Here is a 20,096-nt window from a genome sequence, read left to right on the forward strand (position 1 = left end):
TAAAACATGCATTTTTCAATACAATTGAACTAATTTTCAAAACTTAAATTGAGTCCAAGTTAGATTTCGAATTTTTCTGTCAAATAAACAAAAGACAACATTAACAGGACCATTTAAGTGTAACGAGCAAGCGGGTGGCAGCCTTCCACACCAGTGCTGCCAAGTTTTTTAACTTGGCGCATTATCGCTAAATGAAGCGATAAATTTAAATTTAGATATTATTTTAAAATTCTAGCTTAAAAATTAAGAAATTGTCAAAAAAAAAAAGGTGGAAAATTATTAAGTTACCAATTTTGACACTTGACCTAAAGTGGTGCATGCTGCCAGACTGGAAAATGTTGCAGGGTGGCATCTCTCGGACCGGGTGGCAGCCCTACAATACACAGTAACACACACACGTGATTCCAACATCATCATGAGCCAATTCACACATTCAGTAAAAGTGCCCACCCAATATAAAGTAACAGCGAAAATATTAAAAGCAGCTATCGAAAAGCAAAAGTCAATAAAGTCTCTGATATTTGAGGAAAAACATGCGGTAGGCAAGCGAAGCAAATAATAAATAATAAGCCAACTAAACGTTAGCATTCCGCGTCTTTTCGTGTTTACAGCGTGTACGCAGCTTGCAGGCGGTGCTAAAGCATTACAGCGACAACAGAGGAGCTATCGACAGTGCTATCGAGGAGACGGGATTGCTGAAAGACAATCCAAACTTGGACTCGGCGCTGGCAAAAGTGCTTGTCACTGAATTAATTTTTGGACGAGGACAACTGAACGGGGAGAGCAGACCAGTGCAAACAGTGCGCTTGTACAAAGATCGACTGCAGGAGGTGATCAAAGGCGCGGGATTCGAGAAGAAAGGCAGGTGCCCCCATATAGACGTATCTGTAGTCTTAACAGTATTAATAACAGCCTACGGTTGAGTAGTCAAAGACAATGAGCAAAAAGACAAAGAAACAGACGCTGGTATCGAGCACGGCCGTGCAGCCAGTAAAGTCGGAAAATGAATCGGAGACATCTGATTCAGCGCAACCTGAGGAGCAATCCGGGGACCAGAGCCTGGAAGTGTTTCTTTGGCTAATGGCCTATAGCGTTCTTATGTTTACACTGCCATTTCTGGGCTTCTATGGTGTTCGCAATTGGCTGGATGAATCATTTCCCGAACTGGACACATTTAGCAAGAATTGCTACTCTGTGTTGACGGCTGTGCTGGTGGTAAATGCCATTGTGGCCATGTATGTGCTAAAGGCCGTACGTGAAAAGGATCCACCTGCATTGCCGGTTGAAGAGGAAAAGGATAATAAGAAGGAACAGTAGTTTAGTTTAACAACAGATGTAATAAAAACATTGTAACACTCTTCTAAATGCTGATCTTTTATTTAAACACACAGAACCCAATCCACGCTATGTGCGCATCAATACCAATCTGCTCAGCATTGCCGATGCTCTGGAGTATTTGGCCGGTGAGGAGTGGCGACGCAAGGAGCTTGATCCCGACATATCATACGCCGACTTTCTGGCTGCCGTACGCACTCTAGAAGAGGATGAATTCATTGTGGACTTGAATGTGGAAGGGGTCTTGATATTCCATCATAAGAGCCGAAACTTCTGGGCCTGTCATGACTTTGTTTTTAGCAAAAAGTTTATACTTCAAAATAAGGCCACTTGCCTGGCAGCTGAGTTACTTGCACCGCCTCCTGGGTCTACTGTGCTGGACATGTGCGCAGCTCCAGGCATGAAGACCTTGCATATTTGCAATGTGATGCAGAACCAGGGTCGCATCTATGCTGTGGAGCAAGCCAGAGATCGCTACAAGGCGCTATGTGATATAACAGAGGAGGCTGGATGTCAGATAGTTACCCCCATGATTGCCGATGTTCTTACAATTGGTAAGCAGTCCACTTTTAAGAAGAATATCAAGTACTGATTATGTTTTCAACGCAGGTCCACAGCAATGCCCTGATGTCGAGTATATTCTAGTGGATCCCAGTTGTTCTGGCAATGGAATGCAGGGTCGCATCAGCGTTTGCGACGAGCAAAAGGATGACAAACGTCTCTTCAAACTGGCTGGTCTACAAATCAAGATTCTATGCCATGCCATGAAATCGTTTCCCAATGTCAAGCGCATTGTCTACTGTACTTGCTCGCTTTGGAAGGAGGAGAATGAGCAAGTTGTCCAGCGTTGTCTGCAACTTAATCCTTCGTTTAAAATGCTCAACGGCAAGAAGGCGCTGCGGAATAAGTGGCAGAATGTCGGTGACAAGGAGTATGCTAAGATCGGCAAGAATTGCTTGTATTGCCTTCCCGATCACGACCTTACCGATGGAATCTTTCTGGCCATGTTCGAGAGAATCAGCGAAGATGATCAGAACTAGAGAAAATAAAGCAGTAGGTTTACAAAAAAAAACTTTATTCGAGCTTTTTACAGGTAATTTCAAATTCAACTTAATTGGGCTTACAATTATAATGAACATTTGTAATATTCTTCTTTTGGCATTTGAATAAAAAAATATAATATACTATATATGTATACATATTACATACATGATGAGCTTATGATTTGTACGTTTTGATGATAAGATGATTTAATAAATATATAAAATAGATATATATATTGGTATTTAGCGTTGATACATGTTTAACAAAAAATAAGAACATTTATTAAAAATTGTGTTGTTAATCAACTTTGTATGTCAAAATTTTAAAAACTTGTACTGTGAAATCGTTGCCAACGAAAATATTCATTGTTTTTTCCTTAGCAGATATTCAAATTAAACTTTATCACCATTGGCAGTTTGAAATTCAAAATTGATTCATTCCAAAATTAGTAGATGATTATTGATCAGACCAATATTGCAAATTATTTGGCCGCAAAGAATCGTAAACGGTAACAAAAATGCTGGCACAAAACAATAAGCCAGTATTACGATTTAACAAATATTACGATATTGTGAGTATTTTCTAGTTATTGAATTAATGAAATGACATTTTGAATTGAAGTTTGAACGTGTGATTAGCTAGCAATTATAAAGCTAACTGATCGAAGTTTAAAAAATAGAATAAAATTGTATATATCATATATAATCGAACGCGCCAGGCGCGATATTTTTGAAGACGATATGTGATCGTTCTTAAGTAGACCGCGGATATACATATTAAGTATGTATATGTTTGTATGTTCGAGAAGCTGCCAGAGTTTCTCCAACGTTTTATACTTTCATTTGCTGTTTGTAGTAATTGCTTTTAGCCAGTCGGTAGGACTCAGCCTTAACGGCATCCTCCATTGTAACGATGGGTTTCTTAGGGCAGTACTTAATGGTGTGTGCCGAGTCGCCCGATGCTCCACAAATGGGGCACACATAGGTCCGCAGCTTGGGGCACAGCACACGTCCGTATGAATCGCGTACCGAATGGCTGTTAACCAAAGCTTCGGGTTCGTTATTGTTTTCACAGAAAACACAGTGACGTGGGACCTTTTAAATATAGAGAATGAATAGTTAGCAGCTATCAATTCGCACGAATTTTAAATACTAACCGTTTCCTTGGTCTTTCCATTAACAAGGCGCTTGTTTAGTTTGTTGTTGGCAATGTTGGAATTGGAATTGTTAACATTTCTCATGTGATCTGGCGGCACAGTTTGACCCATTGAATTGAGATTCTTCTGGCTGTTGCCTGCTGGCATTCCAAGTGCCGCGTTGTTAGCCATGTTGGGTAAATACGGCATGGACATACTACGCCACACATTGTTCAATTGCTCCCGATAGTTGTTGAGACTGATCCAATGGGCAGCAGCCAGGGAATGTGGTATATTGCCAACTGTAGCTGCCATGGCAGTACCCGGGCACATGGGAAACTGTGGTGGCAATTGCGACGATGGTGGAGTCACGGAACCTGGATTAGTGTACTGAAAACGATTTAAGTCATCAGTGACAAAACCATTGGCTGCAAACTCCTGCATCGCATCCTGTGTAGATCCGTTGCCATTGTCTGTTGATAATTGATAAGTGATAATGATAATTAGCAAGAGATAAATAAGTAACTAATGTCAGGTTCACACTGAGTCACAGAGCGCCACAGTGCCTCAGTATCCGACAAATCCTAATTAATCTTCAAATTAACTTATCGACGCTTCGGACTTGTAAAGTCTAAAATTGGACACTGTGCTGTGACAGTCTGTGACGCAGTGCGAGCTCGGCAATTAAGAAGTTCATTGACCGCGCAAGCTTTAAATGTAAAACTTCCAATGGCGACTGTACCGTTGCAGCTCTCTCTATTTATCTATCTCTCTATCTATCCTGCTCCCACTCCCACTGTCACTCACCTGCATTGCAGGCAGTGAGAAGCGCAAACATTTTGAGAGAGTGCGCTATCTCATCCTTTTGGTGATGATTTGCAGCAGCTGCCGAGGCAGCCAGCGCCAACTGATGCTGAGCCAGTGCCAGTTGTTGTTGCTGCTGCTGCAGCAGCAGATGGTATTGATACTGCCGCTGCAGCAGCAGAGTACTTGGACTCATGCCCGCGCTGTTGTTGTCCGTCAGCAGGGGGAACTGAGTCGATGACATTGCGGGTTCCGGCGTCAATGGCGTGGCAGGTGGACTCAGTGTTGCCGACGAGGACACAGGTGGCGATGGCGACATGCTCTGCTGTGTGCTCGTGTCCAGGAACATGTTTAAGCCGCCCAGTCCATTGAAAGCTGCAAAATTGTCCTGCATACAAATTGTTCATATTTTCATATATGTATGTACATGTAAAATACGAATTATAAATGGCGTCCACTTACAATTGGTGTATTGCCTTCCAGGCTGCTGGTACTGCTGCGAAACATGACAAATTCCAATAATTGCAATGTAATGTAAACCAAATGCCGTTATTGCGCTTTTCGTTTTGCACCAACTTTTACGCATATGAAACTAATTAAAAAATATACTATTTGAAGTATTTATATGCGCTACTTCTTTATATTTTCTTTTTTTTTTTATAATACAACTTAAATTCACTGTGTAAAAGCGGCGCGAAAATTATAAAACTTGATCAAAACCCAACGACCGGCAAACTGGCGCCAGTTACAAAAGCAATAAATGAAATAAGCATCAATATACCGTTCATTTCGCTCAATTCCTGGAAGTCGACAAAGTAACGGTTTGTAAATGCGCAACACGCTCTCATTAAGCGTTGCCACATGGTCTGCGAACAAGTGTTTGAGAAGGAAAAGGAATCGACAATTGAAAACAGAGCAAGCAAGTTTCAGTAAATCAGTACTTAACATCGAATACATAAATCAGTACATGTAGTTGTGGCGACGACTATCATTCGCCATCACTCAATTATTAAGTTGCTGCACATACACTCCAATTTCCAATTCCAATTCACAATTCGAATTGTGCGCCGGCGGCCAGAGTTGTTGCACAGCACTGTACTGCTCGTTAGCCAACACTGCTTGCCCACTTGCAAAACAGCTGATGTTCAGATTTTTATACGTGCGTGTTTCAGGGTGCGAATTACATAAATTTTGGACTATTGACGTGAGTTTTTAACGCATTCTTCACAGAGCAAAAGTCCGGCGAAAAGTCTACGCAGCAGCCACACAGGTTATCATGGTAGGTTCATACATTTTAGGTTGACAATCTCCCAGCGGGCAGAATGACAAGATACAATTCACATGTGACCGTTTCGAGGTTAAATCTATGCTTGGTCGCATCTTAGTTAATTCATCAGAAATCTTTTTCCTTTTCACAGTATAAATTGGCTGCTTTAGCGCGCGAGCGCGCCTGTGTCATAACATATCAATTGGCAACATACAACCTCCAGCAACAGCCGGTGAGTTATCTATATATGCTATACTATACTCTTCATATAAATATAATCAATTCATTTATTTGTCCATGGCAGCAACGCCTCTATAGCTCACCTGGACGCCGGCCCGGTTTTTTCTCACAATTCATTGACAATGTGCGCACCGAAATGGACAAGAATAAGGAGATGAAGGATAGCATTCAAAAGTTTCGAGAGGAAGCCCAAAAATTGGAGCAATCGGATGCATTAAAGTCAGCGCGGCAAAAGTTCAACATCGTTGAATCGGAGGCGCAAAAGTCATCAAGTATATTGAAGGAGCAGCTGGGCGCAATTAAGGAGAAAGTGGGCGATGTTCTTGACGATGCTTCCAAATCGGACTTGGCCAAGAAGGTCAGCGAAGAGCTTTCCAAGACGGCGAGAGGCGTCAGCGATACGATAACAGATACCAGTGGTAAACTTGGTCAGTCGGGCGCCTTCCAAGCCATTTCAGATACGACGAAAATGATCAAAAAGGAAATGAATGAGTCGAGTATAGAAAGTCGGGTATATTGCTCGCCGGTTGTTTTGCGTAAACGTGTCCAAATAGATATGTCAGACAGCTCACGTGTTGTAGAAGCAAATACGGAAGCAACAGGTGAGTTACCAGTTCGCTATTCTCTCTGCCCGATTCGGTAGATCAATGATTAATAATAATTAACGATTTGTAGGTTTGGAACTTCACAAGGACTCAAAATTCTATCAGTCTTGGGAGAACTTTAAGAATAACAACACTTATGTGAACAAAGTTCTCGACTGGAAAGTGAAATACGATGAATCAGAAAATCCTGTTATCAGAGCCTCCCGTCTTCTAACTGACAAGGTATCTGATGTAATGGGCGGTCTATTCTCCAAGACGGAATTATCCGAGACGATGACTGAACTAGTCAAAATCGATCCAAACTTCGATCAGAAGCAATTTTTGCACGACTGTGAAAAGGACATCATACCTAATGTTCTAGAAGCCATTGTACGGGGCGATCTGGAAATCCTGAAGGACTGGTGTTTCGAGAGTACGTACAACATAATTGCCACGCCCATAACACAAGCGAAAAAGTCTGGCCTGTATCTGGACTCAAAGATCCTGGACATTGAGAATATTGAGCTGGCCATGGGTAAAGTCATGGAGCAGGGTCCAGTGCTGATCATCACGTTCCAGGCACAGCAGATAATGTGCGTGCGCGACCAGAAGGCCCAAGTTGTCGAGGGCAATCCTGAAAAAGTAATGCGTGTCCATTACGTTTGGGTGCTATGCCGCGATCCCAATGAGCTCAACCCTAAGGCTGCTTGGCGGCTTATGGAATTGTCGGCCAACAGCCAGGAGCAATTTGTTTAATCGCACTGCACACAATTTACCTCTAAGCAGTTTAAGTTTCTCATAAATCCCAGACACTACAGACCAACGACAGACACTACACTACATACCCGTAGCAGTAGGTTTTTGATTTGTGCAAAAGTTTCGCTCTTCTACCACTTCGAAAGTTTTGTAAGCTGATATATAGTCGCATGCGTGTGCTTCCCCGAGCCGGAGCTGCTGGTCAGTTTCCTTCCTCATCTGTGATGCAGCAGATTTACTGGCTTGGTCGTTGATACACCGTGCGACTTTGGCGGATCACGGTCATCGTCAGCCACGCTTCACCCTGACCGACCGCCCATTCAGGGTGTGTTATATTTGTTGTATATTTTAAATTATCTTGTAAGCTGTATAAGAACCTGTGAGCTTTTGGGTCAGAGCTCAGAGTGCAGTGTGGCTGGCGGCGCTCGGAAACCGCAAGTGTATGGCCCAAATTTGTACGTTGAAGCTAAAAGTGCATGGAATTAGTAATTTTTAAGTAAAATTTTTGAGTATAGCAGACTTGTTACGTTTTTTAAGGCTTGTTCCGAGACTAATTGTAAATACCAAATTGTCTAATCGCCAATTTGTTTGGAGTTAGACATAAATTTACTGTACCGAATAGCTGAAACTAACAAAGCCACATTTATAAACAGCCACACAATAAATTGTAAAACCAAAACAACGTAGCTACACATTGGATGTATAGCAATTAATAAAATAAAAATGTACAAAATCATAAGAAAAATCATTCTAAATTTTTTTAAATGGAAACTAGTTATTTCATATTATCTTAATTTTCATTATTAAAATCGAAAGTAATTTTTTTTACATATTTACAATAAAAATTATCTTTTAAGCCAAAATGTATGTTTCCAAATTCTGAAAACATTCACCATACGTGGCTTAATATCTTGTATTTGCGATCCCTGTTTAACACCCAGTACCAGAATAAGTAGCATATAATTTTAACTGGTTACACATACATACATACATACAAAGAAAACCTCTCTTTGTTATTCTCTTTGATCTGGCCGTTAACTTTGAACTTGGCGCAAGCTCTCTCACGAAAGCTTTAACGTCGCTCGCCTCAAAAGTTTGCGCTCAGTCTTTAATCACAACTCGTCGGAGACGCACGCGCTAAGAATTTGTCGGAGCTGAACGTGTTAATTTATTATTAAGTGTTTTGTGAATATTCTTTGAAGAGTGGTTATTCAAAGGTTCAACGCTTACTCACCTGGCTAAAATAAAAGCTGGTAACAAACCCCCGGATACAATCAATTCATCCGCGTGTGATAAGCGAATTAACTTACCATTGATAAAAAGTGTTCAGTCAAATAAAGCAAAAATGCGTGTCAGCAATAGTTTATCTTTCTGCAGTCTGTTGCTATTGGTGCTGCTGACGGGTTTCTGTAAGTACACACATGCACACACTCACTCACATACATAAGTACAATAGACATTCGTAGCCAGATAGCCAGAGGAGATACATATAGAAATCCACGCAGCGTCTCAATATTTATTTTTCTATGCGAACATTAACTGGAAACTAGTTTCCAATGCAGCTGGAAGTCAAGCCACAGGCAGAGACACTCTTGGACAGTTGGCAATTACCCTTTGCTTTAACTGTTAACGTTAACGTTAAGTGCCCAGGCCAGTGTTCAAGTCCGATCTCCGTCCAGTTTCTGAGACAAGTTTACAGCTCATAAATATCTGTTTTTATAACGTGAATCGCCTGCAGACAGTCGCTAGAGGTCATAAAATGAATTGTCAAGGTCCCGTATAGTGAAAATAAAGGATTCATACAAGTAAATTGTATTTATTATGGCCATATTGAATATTTGTGAGGTATTCACTTCCTTATAAAGCTGTGAGTCTAGTCAATACTTGATAAGATATTGCACATGATAGCATTTGCGTTAGTTAACACATGCCTTTCATTGATAAGCAATTGATTCCCAAGTAATCTATTTTAATTTATTCTCAAAAAAAAAAATAAATAATGACATATTTAATGCTATTTTGCCAATAATAATTACACCCAATGGTGTAATTGTGTACATATATATAGAAATTTCAAATAAATTAACACTTTGACGAAAAATTTTATCTAGAGTGAAGTATGGAACTTTTGGCAAAACCTTAATTTCTGCGCGTTTTTGTCGCGATTTATGTGCGACTTATGTGGTTCGCATGACAAACAGTCCGTGAAACGCGACTTTGGCATTAGAAATGTGTTTATTGTTTGTGCCATATAGCTTATACATAATATCTAGTATATATATGCATATGTATCAACAGATAGACTGGTTTGTTATTTTTGGAATTAAGCTTGCCGGTTTGGTTTGTACTTTCTGCTTGTTTGTTTGCTTTCAAGTTCCTTCAAAAAATATGATGGCTTCTGATAAGTCTCGACATAGAATGTATCTTTGTAGTGAGTTTCGCATTTGCTGGCAAGATAAATATTTTGATTAGGACACTAAATAAAGGTGCGATGTGTATTAAAATCGCAAATAGTGCAGAGGAAGATGTTTTTCAAGAGAAAACGCCGTGTACAAATATTTCATTAAAGTCATGATCTTTTCTGCTTAACTGCTTTTTTTTTACAGCCCATGCCAAACCCGTGGAAGAGTTAAGTAACTCTGATACCGTGCCAAGTGATTCGAATGTGCAAGCACCCAAAAATAAAACAGCTGTCACCGCTGGCGAGGAGGTAAGCTAATAAGACAAGTAACTGGGCCAGCGTCCGAAATCCCGACTTGAAATCACTGACGCATCACAGGCTTAAAAAAAAGGCCCCGAAAATGAAATTTGAGTCGATGGGTATGCAGTTGGGGCCCTTTATTTATAAACAGAACCGGAAATTTACGTTTTAAGAAATTTTTATTTATTTTCACTTTGATTAAATGCAGGAACCACAAGAAGACACGCGCGTTGCTTACCTTATGAGGCTCAGACACACGCAACAAAATTATCGGTGGCCAACATTTGCATAAAATTAAAGACAAGTGAAGCCTCGCTAACAGCGATGAGGGTTTTTAGCGTATTAGTCACGAAATTCCATAAAAATGGGCTTATAATTGAAACGGGCAACTCAACAGACAGACAAGAAGCTCGTCGTGTGGTTTTAAGTGGTGGAAACCACCGCGTGTTTCACCTGACCACAAAACTGTTTTTGTCGTCATGAATGTGACTCAACCACGATCACAATCAAATCACTTTCAATCGAAATTCTATGCATTTTTTTCAACACTATGACGTTCCAATGTCAACCAGGTCTAAAGTTCAGAATTATACTCGTTTATTTATTCGCATTTTGTATGCACTTCACCTGTTCAAATATTTATTATATTAGCACTTGTTTTTCATATTTTAAATGTCACTAGCCAATCAAGCATTTCTAATTCCGTGTAATTTAAGATGAACCTCAAGAGAGTAAATAAGAGAACTCACGTATCTTTTGCTGCTGTTGCTGTTGTTGTTATAGTAGAGATCTACCTCGATTACCTGTTTAGCCTCAAGCAGACGCTCAACTTCTCAGATTTATGCGGCTTTATTAAATTACAGAGCAGACCGATTGTAGTCTACTGAATGAGTGACCTTTGGGTCAGTGGAAAGCTTGTGTAATCAGAACTGGTCAAGAGTACACTGTGCCTCTAATAACAGTCATTTGGCCTTGCTCTGCTCATTTAATGTCTTTAAGAGGTACAGCATACACAGTGTGTCAAGTAATTGTTTTGACAAAAAGAAAGTTAAGCACAATGCATCTAAATATATATATTTTATAGTAGTTTTTTCATTTGGCCAAAACAATTATTTTGAATTGATGTCATGCCTTACAAGATGATCTCAAAAATATCGAAAACTGCAATATAATTTTTAACAGCCCACACTAGTATCGCTGTTCAATTTTCACAATTTGTCATATTTCTAATGTCACACTACGAACACCAATCGACTGCCTAACAACAATTAATAAATAGACATACAATCACGCGCCAAGAAAAATTTGTTGCCAAAAGTAAACTGTTATGCGTCACCATATTAGCTTTACATTCGATAAAAAAAACAATCTATAAAAGGGAATCTAACGGTACAAACGTTTTTCAGCTGAATACCGCAACAAATCTGGTGTTGGCCGAAAACTACAAATACGATGTGGAAATTCTTGAGTCGGGAGACAATGAAGATGCGGATCGGGAAAGCAGCGAAGAGCTAGAGGAACGTTTCAAGGGTAATGGTATCCTCAACACAGACACAGATTCCTTCGTTGCTGAAAATATTGAAATGACACCGGTGGACGTGGAATCGAGTGCGATTAGTGAAAGCCATATGCTTCTTAGCATTATACTTTTGGTTGTGGCTCTGGTTTCCGTTTGCCTTTACGCTGGACTGGTTATATGGCGGTCACATTTGGAGTGAGTGGCTAAACTGCTAATAATTATTATTGAATTTAATTAGAAATGTGCTCATTTCTGATTGTTCGTTAACAGGCAACGTTATGGCATGCGCGAGAGACTTGTCAATCGGGATGTGGATGAGGAGGGCGTCGACGATACAGACTATCATGTGGTTTATCCTCACACTCTCAGCCCCTACGCTCCAACCACAATCACAACAACAACGGCGGCTACGATGCGTTCGTAGTCTGGTGTCAGTTTTGTGTGGGCCGAGATTCAATTAAGCTTAAGTTTATTTTAAATTGCACTTTATAAAACCGTTAATTGAGAGCTTACATACGAATGAGTGCATGTAATGAATGCCATAAATTTACACTCACACACCTGTGTGCATGGGAGCATTGTCAGTTAACTACATACAGTCACACGTGAAATAATAATACTAAGGGTCATTTTAGAATACGCTCAACTGCTGGAAGTTTCTAGAGCGAAGTGGACATGCCAATTAGTTTTAAGTTTCTGTGATATTGTTCTAGAGACTCCTTGTACGACTTTATACTAACCACATGCTGAGAGCCAACAATTAAACTTATTTTTTAATAAAACAACTTATTCAATAAATGTTTGAAAATGTATAAATGGAATTTGAGATTTATTTTGAACTGTATATTTGAACAGTTTTGAAAGGCACTATTAGATGTAACCAGCTGTTATTAATTTAAATTTAAAATAATTAAGGTTTTTGAACTCCACGTATCGTATACTTAATATGCGCACATTATTTCGAAACGAGCTGGCAGCTTCCAAACATCGATAGTACAATTTGTGCCAGCGTTGCCACATTGTTACTTGCCGCTATTTAACAGAATCGCTTCTAATTTTTACAAATAGCTTAGAATAGATTGTTTTAACGTTAAATATCTTATTAAATATGTAAATTCAATTATACTATAATATAAACAACAATAATCTGTTGATAAAATCTTAAATTAACTGTTTATAAATTTTATTCTAACTTAACAGAGTTACTCCTCATCAGACAGTAGTGCTCCTCGCATATATATACTAGCAACAGCTGTTCATTTTAGCTATTTGCACTTTGAACTTGTACTTGTTTTGTGTTAAACTGTGCCAAAGTTGAGTGTGCGCGTGTCCCGCATCCGACATTTGGTGGTGTTTGTCCTAATTTCTTCATTCAGATTCGGTTTGAAGTTCTCAGCAAACGCGCTGTCGTGCGCGCTCTTTTGTGCTACAAGTAAGTATAGAGGTGCAACTTTGATAGCACCGACCGGCAACAGGAGCTACATTTGTATATATGTACGTGCATGCATGCCCAGTGTCTCCTGTTCTCTTCGGTATGACTGTTAACGTGCTGTTATGTGAAATTAACGGGAACGCTGAAAGCTGGACTTATATTCGTGTTTTAACAGTAGATTGACATTTCCATTGCATTTCGAACAAGTTCGACTGCTCATTTAATACACAATCTTTTGCTGGCATGAATCAGGGACGAGAGAGTTGGGTTCTCTCTATGGTCGTTAGAATGCGAATGCGCGCTCTTGTCGCACAGTTTCATTGATAAGAACGCAAGTGAAAGTCTCGGCAGAGACTGCGAAATCGGACATCGGTTGTCAGTTGTCAGTACACAATTGTCGTCGTCGCTGCAGACAGCGTTGCGCCCAAAGTGCAGAACGTGATACGAGATACAAGATTCAAGATACGAGATACGAAATATATGTGTATATTTAAATAGTGCTAAAGTTCTATCGCTGTCCGTCTCCGTGTCCGTCGTGTTGTCGCTGCTGTTGTTGTTGTAGTTGTCGACGCCGCATGCAGCACACGCTGGGATTTAATTAATTTATGTAGTTGCGTGGCTTTAATTCAGTTGCTATTGTTGTTGCTTTGATTGCCGCTCGTTTCTCCTTAGCTGTGTGTGCGTGTGTGCGTGTGCGCGTGTGTGTGTGTGTAGGTGTTTGTGCGTTGTCATATCAATTAACGGTAAAAGCATAGCATCGTTTCCGGTGCTATTCTGTTTGTGCTTCCCTGCGAGCTTCCCTTTTCCTTTCGTCGGAGCAGGAACCGAGTCCCTCCCTCCGCACACAGGCATTAGAGAACATCAACAGGACGCAATATGACGCACTGGGAGGACTTTTACAATACACATCTGCCGCCCACAGATTTCGAGGATAATCGCTCACTGTTAAAGGAGTTCTGTGAGCGACACAATAAGCTGCAAAACCGCATTGTGCTCGTCACGGTAAATAAATGAATATCACTTAAATTCTTAATCCCCGCTAATGAGTTGACCATTTGTTTTTCTTAATAATCTTGCCCGTTTTATTTGCTACGTAGTCTGGCGGCACCACAGTGCCTCTGGAGCATAATACGGTGCGATTTGTGGACAATTTCAGTGCCGGCACACGTGGCTCGTCGAGTGCTGAATATTTTCTGGATCACGATTATGCCGTGATCTTTATGCATCGACACAAATCATTGGAGCCCTTCACGCGCCACTTTACGGGCCAACAGTTCTTCGATATGCTGGACATTGCGGACAACAGCCAGAGCTCAACGATAGCCATCAAGCCGGACTCGGTGGACGTGTTTGCGCCCATTCTGGCCAAATACAAGATAGCCAGAGAGACCCAAATGATACTCTATGTCAACTTCACCAGCGTTGTCGACTACATGTGGCTTCTGCGTGCCGCCTGCGAGTGTCTTGCGGCGTTTGAGGAGCGTGCAGTTTTATATTTGGCAGCTGCCGTATCCGATTTCTATATACCCGAGGACATGATGGTGAGTCCCCAATCTATCGCTAACGCTTTTATAAATGTGTGTGTGTGTGTGTGTGTGTGTGTGTATCTTTGTGTTGGGGTGTCATGTGGGAAATCTTGTAATTGATTGCACTCGTCATTCAATGACTGTCGTCGACGCCAGTTGCCTGGAAATTGCTTTTTATCGATTTGCAATGTTGATTGCCTTCGTTTGCCAACGGTCTCAGTCTTTGTCTCATTTCTCCCTTCACATAATTGACGTCAGGAGCAGGAGCAACAGCAACAGCGGAAGCAGCTTTAAGTCAACTATGAATCCTAACAAGCTGCGTCCTGGCCTTGCATCTCAAAAGCCTGTCAACAGCAGTGACTATCTACATACATACACACACACATACACACCCACACACACACTCTCACCGTCTCACGCCATCATCAACCTTAACATTGTCATCGTGCCTTTAATTTGATTTGCATAATTTTGCTTGTTTTTCTTTGCCTCCATGTGTCCGTATTCCCTTTACCGTTCACTTTTCATTTTCACTTCACTTTTACACTCATTTACATGTTCATGCAGCTCTGGTTGCATCCTCAGCTTGTCAAAGTTCCCCCCTTTCACCCCCTCTCTTGACCTCGTCCTTAACTCATCGCTGTCCCCCATCGCCTGTCTCCTGTCTCCTGTCAGCTGACTTACTGCCTTACTATTTACATACATACATACATACATACATACATACTTACATACATACATACATACTATATATACTGTGCTCAGCGGCAAAAGGTTTTCAAGTACATACATCAAATGTTCAGTTGCTGGGGGCGTTTGTCGTCTCGTCGGCTTTATACCCTGTACTAAGGGTGTAAAGAGAGTGTGCAGTGCATGTAACAGGCTGATTGAGGCGTGGCACACCCCATAAAGTACATACAGTCGATCTTCCCTAACTCGAACTTGTGTAACTCGAATTTTTCGAAGCTCTATATTTAAAAATAACATACAAAAAATAATTATCAGACCTTAATTTCTGATTTTTTAAGTTCTGTTTACCTTGAAGAATAAGAGAAATTTTAAAAGGTAAAGTATAGTAAAAAAAAAAATAAAAGCAATTTGAAATGTATGATTATTAGTAACTAATTTCTGATTTTTTAAGTTTTGCTTAAATTTAATGATAATAAAATTTAACAGCTCGCAGCTTTAATGTATGAGTTTGTAGTCACTAGTTTTTTATTGTTTTTATTTTTAAAGTAAACTTGTAAGACCCACAAGATAAAAAAAAAAATTACATAGCTCAAAGTCTCCATAAGTCGAACTTTTTTTTTATAGATAATGGTGATTCGAGCTAGGAAAGTTCGACTGTATATTCGTGATCAAACAAATCTCAGAGATGGTAAGAGCTAGATGCACCTATTGTAATTTTAATACTCAGTCTTCTTTTTTATGCAGGCAGAACAAATTTATTTCAAACTTTCGTTACCTAAAATCAAGATTGAATCTACCCTGAGAATGTCCATAAATGTACAATAAACTCCGAAGTTATTCAAAAAACAATTCCACATATCATCGGTTCAAAAGTAGAAGATGAAAAAGAGCGGGTTCTTTTTTTTGTTGTGTTAGGGTATCTTATAGTCTTGACCTAAGTTCTTATAAGAATGTATATATACATGCCAACATCAAGACACTCACACACACACACAGGCAGATGCACTTGAAAATAGTATAGCAGGTAAACAGAAAGTTTTTCCACTTGTCGCCTACGTTTCAGCCTCTCAGCTTCGGGCTGACATTTTCAACGCTCTATTTCCGCTCAACTCGTGCATTTCCGCTCGGCCTCCTGCTTAAGGCGTTCGCTCTGAGTGTCAGTGGTTGTGGGGCGTTAGCCACAAATCGTCCGTCTGCTTGATTGAATTGTTAGATGGAATGTTCTCTCAACTCTTCTAGCAAACTAACACAAAGTTCAACGTCGAAAATTGCCTCTTGATGATGATAATGATGATGATGTGTGTACATTTAAATTTATGCGCATATTCTGTTGCAAATTCGACTGGAAGTCTACCCAAAGGAGCTCTACATCAGACAGATGATTTGCCTGCAAATTTTATTTGCATATCATTCGAGTGCATCTACTTTGACTGTTTCCCATTACTTGATTTAAATATATATGTATATACATATATGTATTGATTGTTTCTATAAATTTTTAACTACAACTGTATACAAATTAAGGCGCTTGAATTGCAAAAAAGACTTAAAAAAGTAATAATTTTCGACATATTTATCTAATTTTACTGCGGTTAAGTACACTTGTGTCTGGAGAAATACGTATTGCCTTGTCTAAATCAAGATCATAATTTCTGAAAACTTTAAGACTTTAGCACGATACAAAGAACTTCAATTCCGAATTTCACAATGAAATCTCCGAGTTGCCCTTAAATAAATTTATGCAAAAGCAACAAACTTGAAATTTAATATGAGTTTCGGGCTGATAAACACCGTCGCCAAAGTAAATTCTAATAAGCCAAAACCAACAAGAAATTATAAATGACAACCACAGAGAGCCAAAGAGAAATGTGAGAGCGAGAGAACAAGATACAGCAAACAAAGGAGACGTGCTGAAATCCGCAAATCAAATCAAAAGATTTTACAAGAGCACGCATGAACGCACACAAAGAGATATCAAATTATACAGTAATACTAAAGCACTAGCACGCACACACACATACATAGACAAAGTTAGTGAGTACAATGACACAGCATTAGGGCAATGAGAGAGAGCGGGACATTTGATGGGAGGATAAGAAGCCAAATTCAATGTCAACAGCTGTTGGCAGTTCTTAAAAACAAGTCCAACAAGTATGAATAAGTTTGAATACCCAAGAAGACTGCTCGACGAGTAGATACCTTTACTCTGGTAATTTTATTTGCACAAAATATGATGTATGGATCAAGGCTGCAAACCGGCTCTGAACCTAATCTCGAAGAACCGGGTTCGGGACTTAAATTTATTTTGACTAGTAAAACTTCATTGAGGCAAAGATTCAGAAAACTGTTAAAAAATCTGTAACTTACCTGTTCTGTTAATTCTTGAAATTGCACTGAAAATACTGTAAGTGGCATATAGCGTGCTCAGAATATTAATAAAAATTTTATCAAAAAAAATAAATTCAAAGTCTGTATGAATTTAAGTCTCTAAATAGAACACACTTCATTGCATTGGCAATCAAAGAGTATATTATTGTTAAGAGTATAGAAACACTTGGAAACTTCTTAAGCTCATGCTATGTGATATTCTTCGTTTTCTCATTGGTTTAAGTACAGGGCATAAAAACTTATTGCCACAAAAGCTTAAAGTTGGAATTAGCAGAAATGTTGACTGCGGTGTTAGCGTTGTGCAATTGTCAATGTCATTTAAGCTTGTCTGCGTTGTCAGCTTAATGCCTGCAGCTACTTTTTTCATTTCACTCTATGTCCTGGCTACTTAGGCTTGTCCTTCTGTCTTTGCTCATCCTGCCAGCTTGTCTGCCAGTCGCTTTGTGTCCTGAATGAGGGAAACTGGTCAGTTGGTCAGCTTAGAATTTTTAGAGCGAGATAAAGAGAGAGAGAGAGAGAGAGAGAGAGAGAGAGAGAGAGAAGTAAGCGTCGTTGTGCTATGTTCAACAAGTAGTAAACAGACAATAGCCTACATGGCGTATGTGTAATATTTAAAGCGCCTACCGCCTTTAAGGCATGTGTGCAACGAGGCGTGGCCGCCAGCTCATTACGTCTGAGTTATGCTTTTAATTAGTTGAAATACATGTGCCATGTGCCAAAGCATAAAGCAACCCTGGCCTTTCCCTGTGGCTGGAGGCTGCCTATTTACAAGGTCAGACGAACAGACTATTTGTTTTTGGTGTGTAGATGGAACTTAGAGATGAGCAAAAAATAAATCATAGCATATGATATTTATTATTGTTGACTTAACATATTCAACTGAAACCAAATAAAAAGTTTGTTCAACCGCGAAAGCAGGAAACTCTTGACAACCAGCAACAGCTACATTTTTAAGCGGTATCACAATAAATGTATCTTACAAATAGTTTGATTGCTTTTAAACAGGAATAAAAAGTTAACAGTTATGGAGCAAATTGTTAGCTAAATAATTTATTTGAAAGATATATGCTATGGATTATCTATTTATATTCTATTTACCTTTCTATTATCCGCCAAATTATAACATTTTAAATTTTTTCTAAAATTTCTAAAGTATATTTCAAAAAAAAATTCAAAAAAAATTTTAATATTTTTAAATAAAAGTATCAAAAGAAGTTTAAGCTTTTAAATTATTTTGTCGAACGATTTGTTTAGAAACTGTCATGTCGTTCACTTAGTTTTCACAAGATTGTACCCAAACTTTTTTAGTGTTACGACGTGCACTAAATTCAAGGCCATCTCTAATGTGTGTGTGTGTGTGGATGTTCTTCCGTTAGAAGGATTTCAATGCAACACTCATACGCATCGTTGACTTGTTATTTCATTAATATGCTAAACCACCGACATTTGCAGCCCACACACAAAATGCAATCGGGAGATGGCGCACCAACGATTTCACTGCAATTGGTGCCAAAAATGTTGGCTCCATTGGCCAGCCTGTGGGTGCCGCATGCATTTGTGGTGTCCTTTAAGCTGGAAACGGATGAAAATCTATTGATTGTCAAGGCACGTGACAGCCTCAACAAATACAAGCATAAGGTAAGCAATGTCGACTTTCTGTTTTTTTGTTACACTGCAATGTGATTTCCATTTCATGCATTTCAATCGTTAGCTGGTGATTGCCAACGTGCTGCAGACACGCAAACATCGCGTTGTGTTTGTAACGCCAACAGATTCCTATGAGTTGCATTTAAGTCGCGAGCAGGCGTTGCAGGGCCTGGAGATAGAGGAGCCCATTGTGGCCGATGTGGTAAGTGTGCTGGCTGTGTGCAACAAAACCGCAGAGCGCTTAACTAGTTTCGTTTTCGCCGTTTTGTAGGTGCAAAAACACGGCGATTTCATCAGCAGCGCCGAACAGCGCCAATGACCAATGTCGATGCGCCGACGGCAACAACAGCAGCTGATCCATCACCATCACCACCAACACCACCAGCAGCAACAGCAGCAGCAGCAGCACCGACAACTGTCGAGCAGCAACGATGACACCGCCGACGACGCTACGGATTATTGCGTGACCAGTTCGCATTATTGTCGCGTGCTAAATCCGGGCACGCCAACCTTTGGCCGCAAATACTGAGCAGGCGTCCTTTTCTTCTTTGCATATTTCTTACGTTTAAGTTAAGCTCACCTAAATAAGTATATTTATGGCCAATATCTATCTATTAAGGGTCACGCCCCAGGTTGTACGCAACCATAATTGATGATGTTAAATAGCATGTAATATTGTATTTTTTGTTGTTCTGTTTTGCTTTGTGGTTAATGTATTTGATTTACTGTGCGATGTTTTGAAAAATGATGTCACCTTAATTCTTAATGTTTGTCGGTATTCTTCTTCTTATCACGCTTCGCCAACATCACGTTTATGTCATCAAGCATACGCACTGTGGTGCTTTTGAGTGCGGACATTAATCTGAGATCATCAATTATCAGTCTAACTCACAGATTAGCAAGTCAAAATAGACTTAAAAAATACACACAGCCACAGCCACACCCACACTAACTAACACACACACACATACACATATAGATAGACAGGCACACTTTGGGGTGGTTAGTGAAATTGCAATTTGTTGGCT

General features: G+C 39.8%; 6 protein-coding genes across 6 annotated transcripts; 5 read left to right on the forward strand and 1 right to left on the reverse strand.

The window, feature by feature from the left end:
• Positions 1-368: 368 nt before the first annotated feature.
• LOC117789585 (probable 28S rRNA (cytosine-C(5))-methyltransferase) lies at positions 369-2,520 on the forward strand. Its single transcript, XM_034628626.1, has 4 exons — positions 369-538; positions 612-861; positions 1,392-1,889; positions 1,945-2,520. The coding sequence occupies exons 1-4, from the start codon at positions 416-418 to the stop codon at positions 2,373-2,375; spliced, it is 1,302 nt and encodes a 433-aa protein (XP_034484517.1). The 5' UTR covers positions 369-415; the 3' UTR covers positions 2,376-2,520.
• LOC117789587 lies at positions 860-1,365 on the forward strand. The gene has a single exon (XM_034628628.1). The coding sequence runs from the start codon at positions 937-939 to the stop codon at positions 1,315-1,317; it is 381 nt and encodes a 126-aa protein (XP_034484519.1). The 5' UTR covers positions 860-936; the 3' UTR covers positions 1,318-1,365.
• LOC117789586 (protein nanos) lies at positions 2,426-5,107 on the reverse strand. Its single transcript, XM_034628627.1, has 4 exons — positions 4,781-5,107; positions 4,322-4,706; positions 3,536-3,987; positions 2,426-3,473 (listed from the first exon to the last, which is right to left on the reverse strand). The coding sequence occupies exons 1-4, from the start codon at positions 4,823-4,825 to the stop codon at positions 3,210-3,212; spliced, it is 1,146 nt and encodes a 381-aa protein (XP_034484518.1). The 5' UTR covers positions 4,826-5,107; the 3' UTR covers positions 2,426-3,209.
• A 337-nt stretch (positions 5,108-5,444) lies between these two features.
• Positions 5,445-7,910, forward strand: LOC117789583 (mitochondrial import inner membrane translocase subunit TIM44). Its single transcript, XM_034628625.1, has 5 exons — positions 5,445-5,491; positions 5,549-5,597; positions 5,737-5,817; positions 5,890-6,427; positions 6,501-7,910. Exons 1-5 carry the CDS (start codon positions 5,460-5,462, stop codon positions 7,163-7,165), a joined length of 1,365 nt encoding a protein of 454 aa, XP_034484516.1. The 5' UTR covers positions 5,445-5,459; the 3' UTR covers positions 7,166-7,910.
• Positions 7,911-8,274: 364 nt separating this feature from the next.
• On the forward strand, positions 8,275-12,201 carry LOC117791579. Its single transcript, XM_034631366.1, has 4 exons — positions 8,275-8,574; positions 9,772-9,875; positions 11,273-11,580; positions 11,656-12,201. The coding sequence occupies exons 1-4, from the start codon at positions 8,511-8,513 to the stop codon at positions 11,807-11,809; spliced, it is 630 nt and encodes a 209-aa protein (XP_034487257.1). The 5' UTR covers positions 8,275-8,510; the 3' UTR covers positions 11,810-12,201.
• A 465-nt stretch (positions 12,202-12,666) lies between these two features.
• Positions 12,667-19,844, forward strand: LOC117792926 (phosphopantothenate--cysteine ligase). Its single transcript, XM_034633258.1, has 6 exons — positions 12,667-12,817; positions 13,573-13,819; positions 13,915-14,358; positions 18,874-19,059; positions 19,133-19,270; positions 19,340-19,844. Exons 2-6 carry the CDS (start codon positions 13,694-13,696, stop codon positions 19,385-19,387), a joined length of 942 nt encoding a protein of 313 aa, XP_034489149.1. The 5' UTR covers positions 12,667-12,817; positions 13,573-13,693; the 3' UTR covers positions 19,388-19,844.
• The last annotated feature ends 252 nt before the right edge of the window (positions 19,845-20,096 follow it).

Source organism: Drosophila innubila (assembly GCF_004354385.1).
Source record: "Drosophila innubila isolate TH190305 chromosome 3R unlocalized genomic scaffold, UK_Dinn_1.0 2_E_3R, whole genome shotgun sequence".
NCBI classification, from domain to species: Eukaryota; Metazoa; Arthropoda; class Insecta; order Diptera; family Drosophilidae; genus Drosophila; species Drosophila innubila.

Bases quoted from the DNA above. Each gene is read 5' to 3' on its own strand.
- LOC117789585 (XM_034628626.1), top strand. From the start codon at position 416: ATGAGCCAATTCACACATTCAGTAAAAGTGCCCACCCAATATAAAGTA. The intron at 539-611 runs GTAGGCAAGCGA...TCGTGTTTACAG, and splicing joins TATTTGAGGAAAAACATGCG to CGTGTACGCAGCTTGCAGGC. The intron at 1,890-1,944 runs GTAAGCAGTCCA...TTTTCAACGCAG, and splicing joins TGCCGATGTTCTTACAATTG to GTCCACAGCAATGCCCTGAT.
- LOC117789587 (XM_034628628.1), top strand. From the start codon at position 937: ATGAGCAAAAAGACAAAGAAACAGACGCTGGTATCGAGCACGGCCGTG.
- LOC117789586 (XM_034628627.1), bottom strand. From the start codon at position 4,825: ATGTTTCGCAGCAGTACCAGCAGCCTGGAAGGCAATACACCAATT. The intron at 4,707-4,780 runs GTAAGTGGACGC...ATTTGTATGCAG, and splicing joins TGGAAGGCAATACACCAATT to GACAATTTTGCAGCTTTCAA. The intron at 3,988-4,321 runs GTGAGTGACAGT...AATTATCAACAG, and splicing joins TCTCACTGCCTGCAATGCAG to ACAATGGCAACGGATCTACA.
- LOC117789583 (XM_034628625.1), top strand. From the start codon at position 5,460: ATGTTCAGATTTTTATACGTGCGTGTTTCAGG. The intron at 5,598-5,736 runs GTAGGTTCATAC...TCCTTTTCACAG, and splicing joins CAGCCACACAGGTTATCATG to TATAAATTGGCTGCTTTAGC. The intron at 6,428-6,500 runs GTGAGTTACCAG...AACGATTTGTAG, and splicing joins AGCAAATACGGAAGCAACAG to GTTTGGAACTTCACAAGGAC.
- LOC117791579 (XM_034631366.1), top strand. From the start codon at position 8,511: ATGCGTGTCAGCAATAGTTTATCTTTCTGCAGTCTGTTGCTATTGGTG. The intron at 8,575-9,771 runs GTAAGTACACAC...TTTTTTTTACAG, and splicing joins GGTGCTGCTGACGGGTTTCT to CCCATGCCAAACCCGTGGAA. The intron at 11,581-11,655 runs GTGAGTGGCTAA...GTTCGTTAACAG, and splicing joins ATATGGCGGTCACATTTGGA to GCAACGTTATGGCATGCGCG.
- LOC117792926 (XM_034633258.1), top strand. From the start codon at position 13,694: ATGACGCACTGGGAGGACTTTTACAATACACATCTGCCGCCCACAGAT. The intron at 13,820-13,914 runs GTAAATAAATGA...TTTGCTACGTAG, and splicing joins ACCGCATTGTGCTCGTCACG to TCTGGCGGCACCACAGTGCC. The intron at 14,359-18,873 runs GTGAGTCCCCAA...CGACATTTGCAG, and splicing joins ATATACCCGAGGACATGATG to CCCACACACAAAATGCAATC.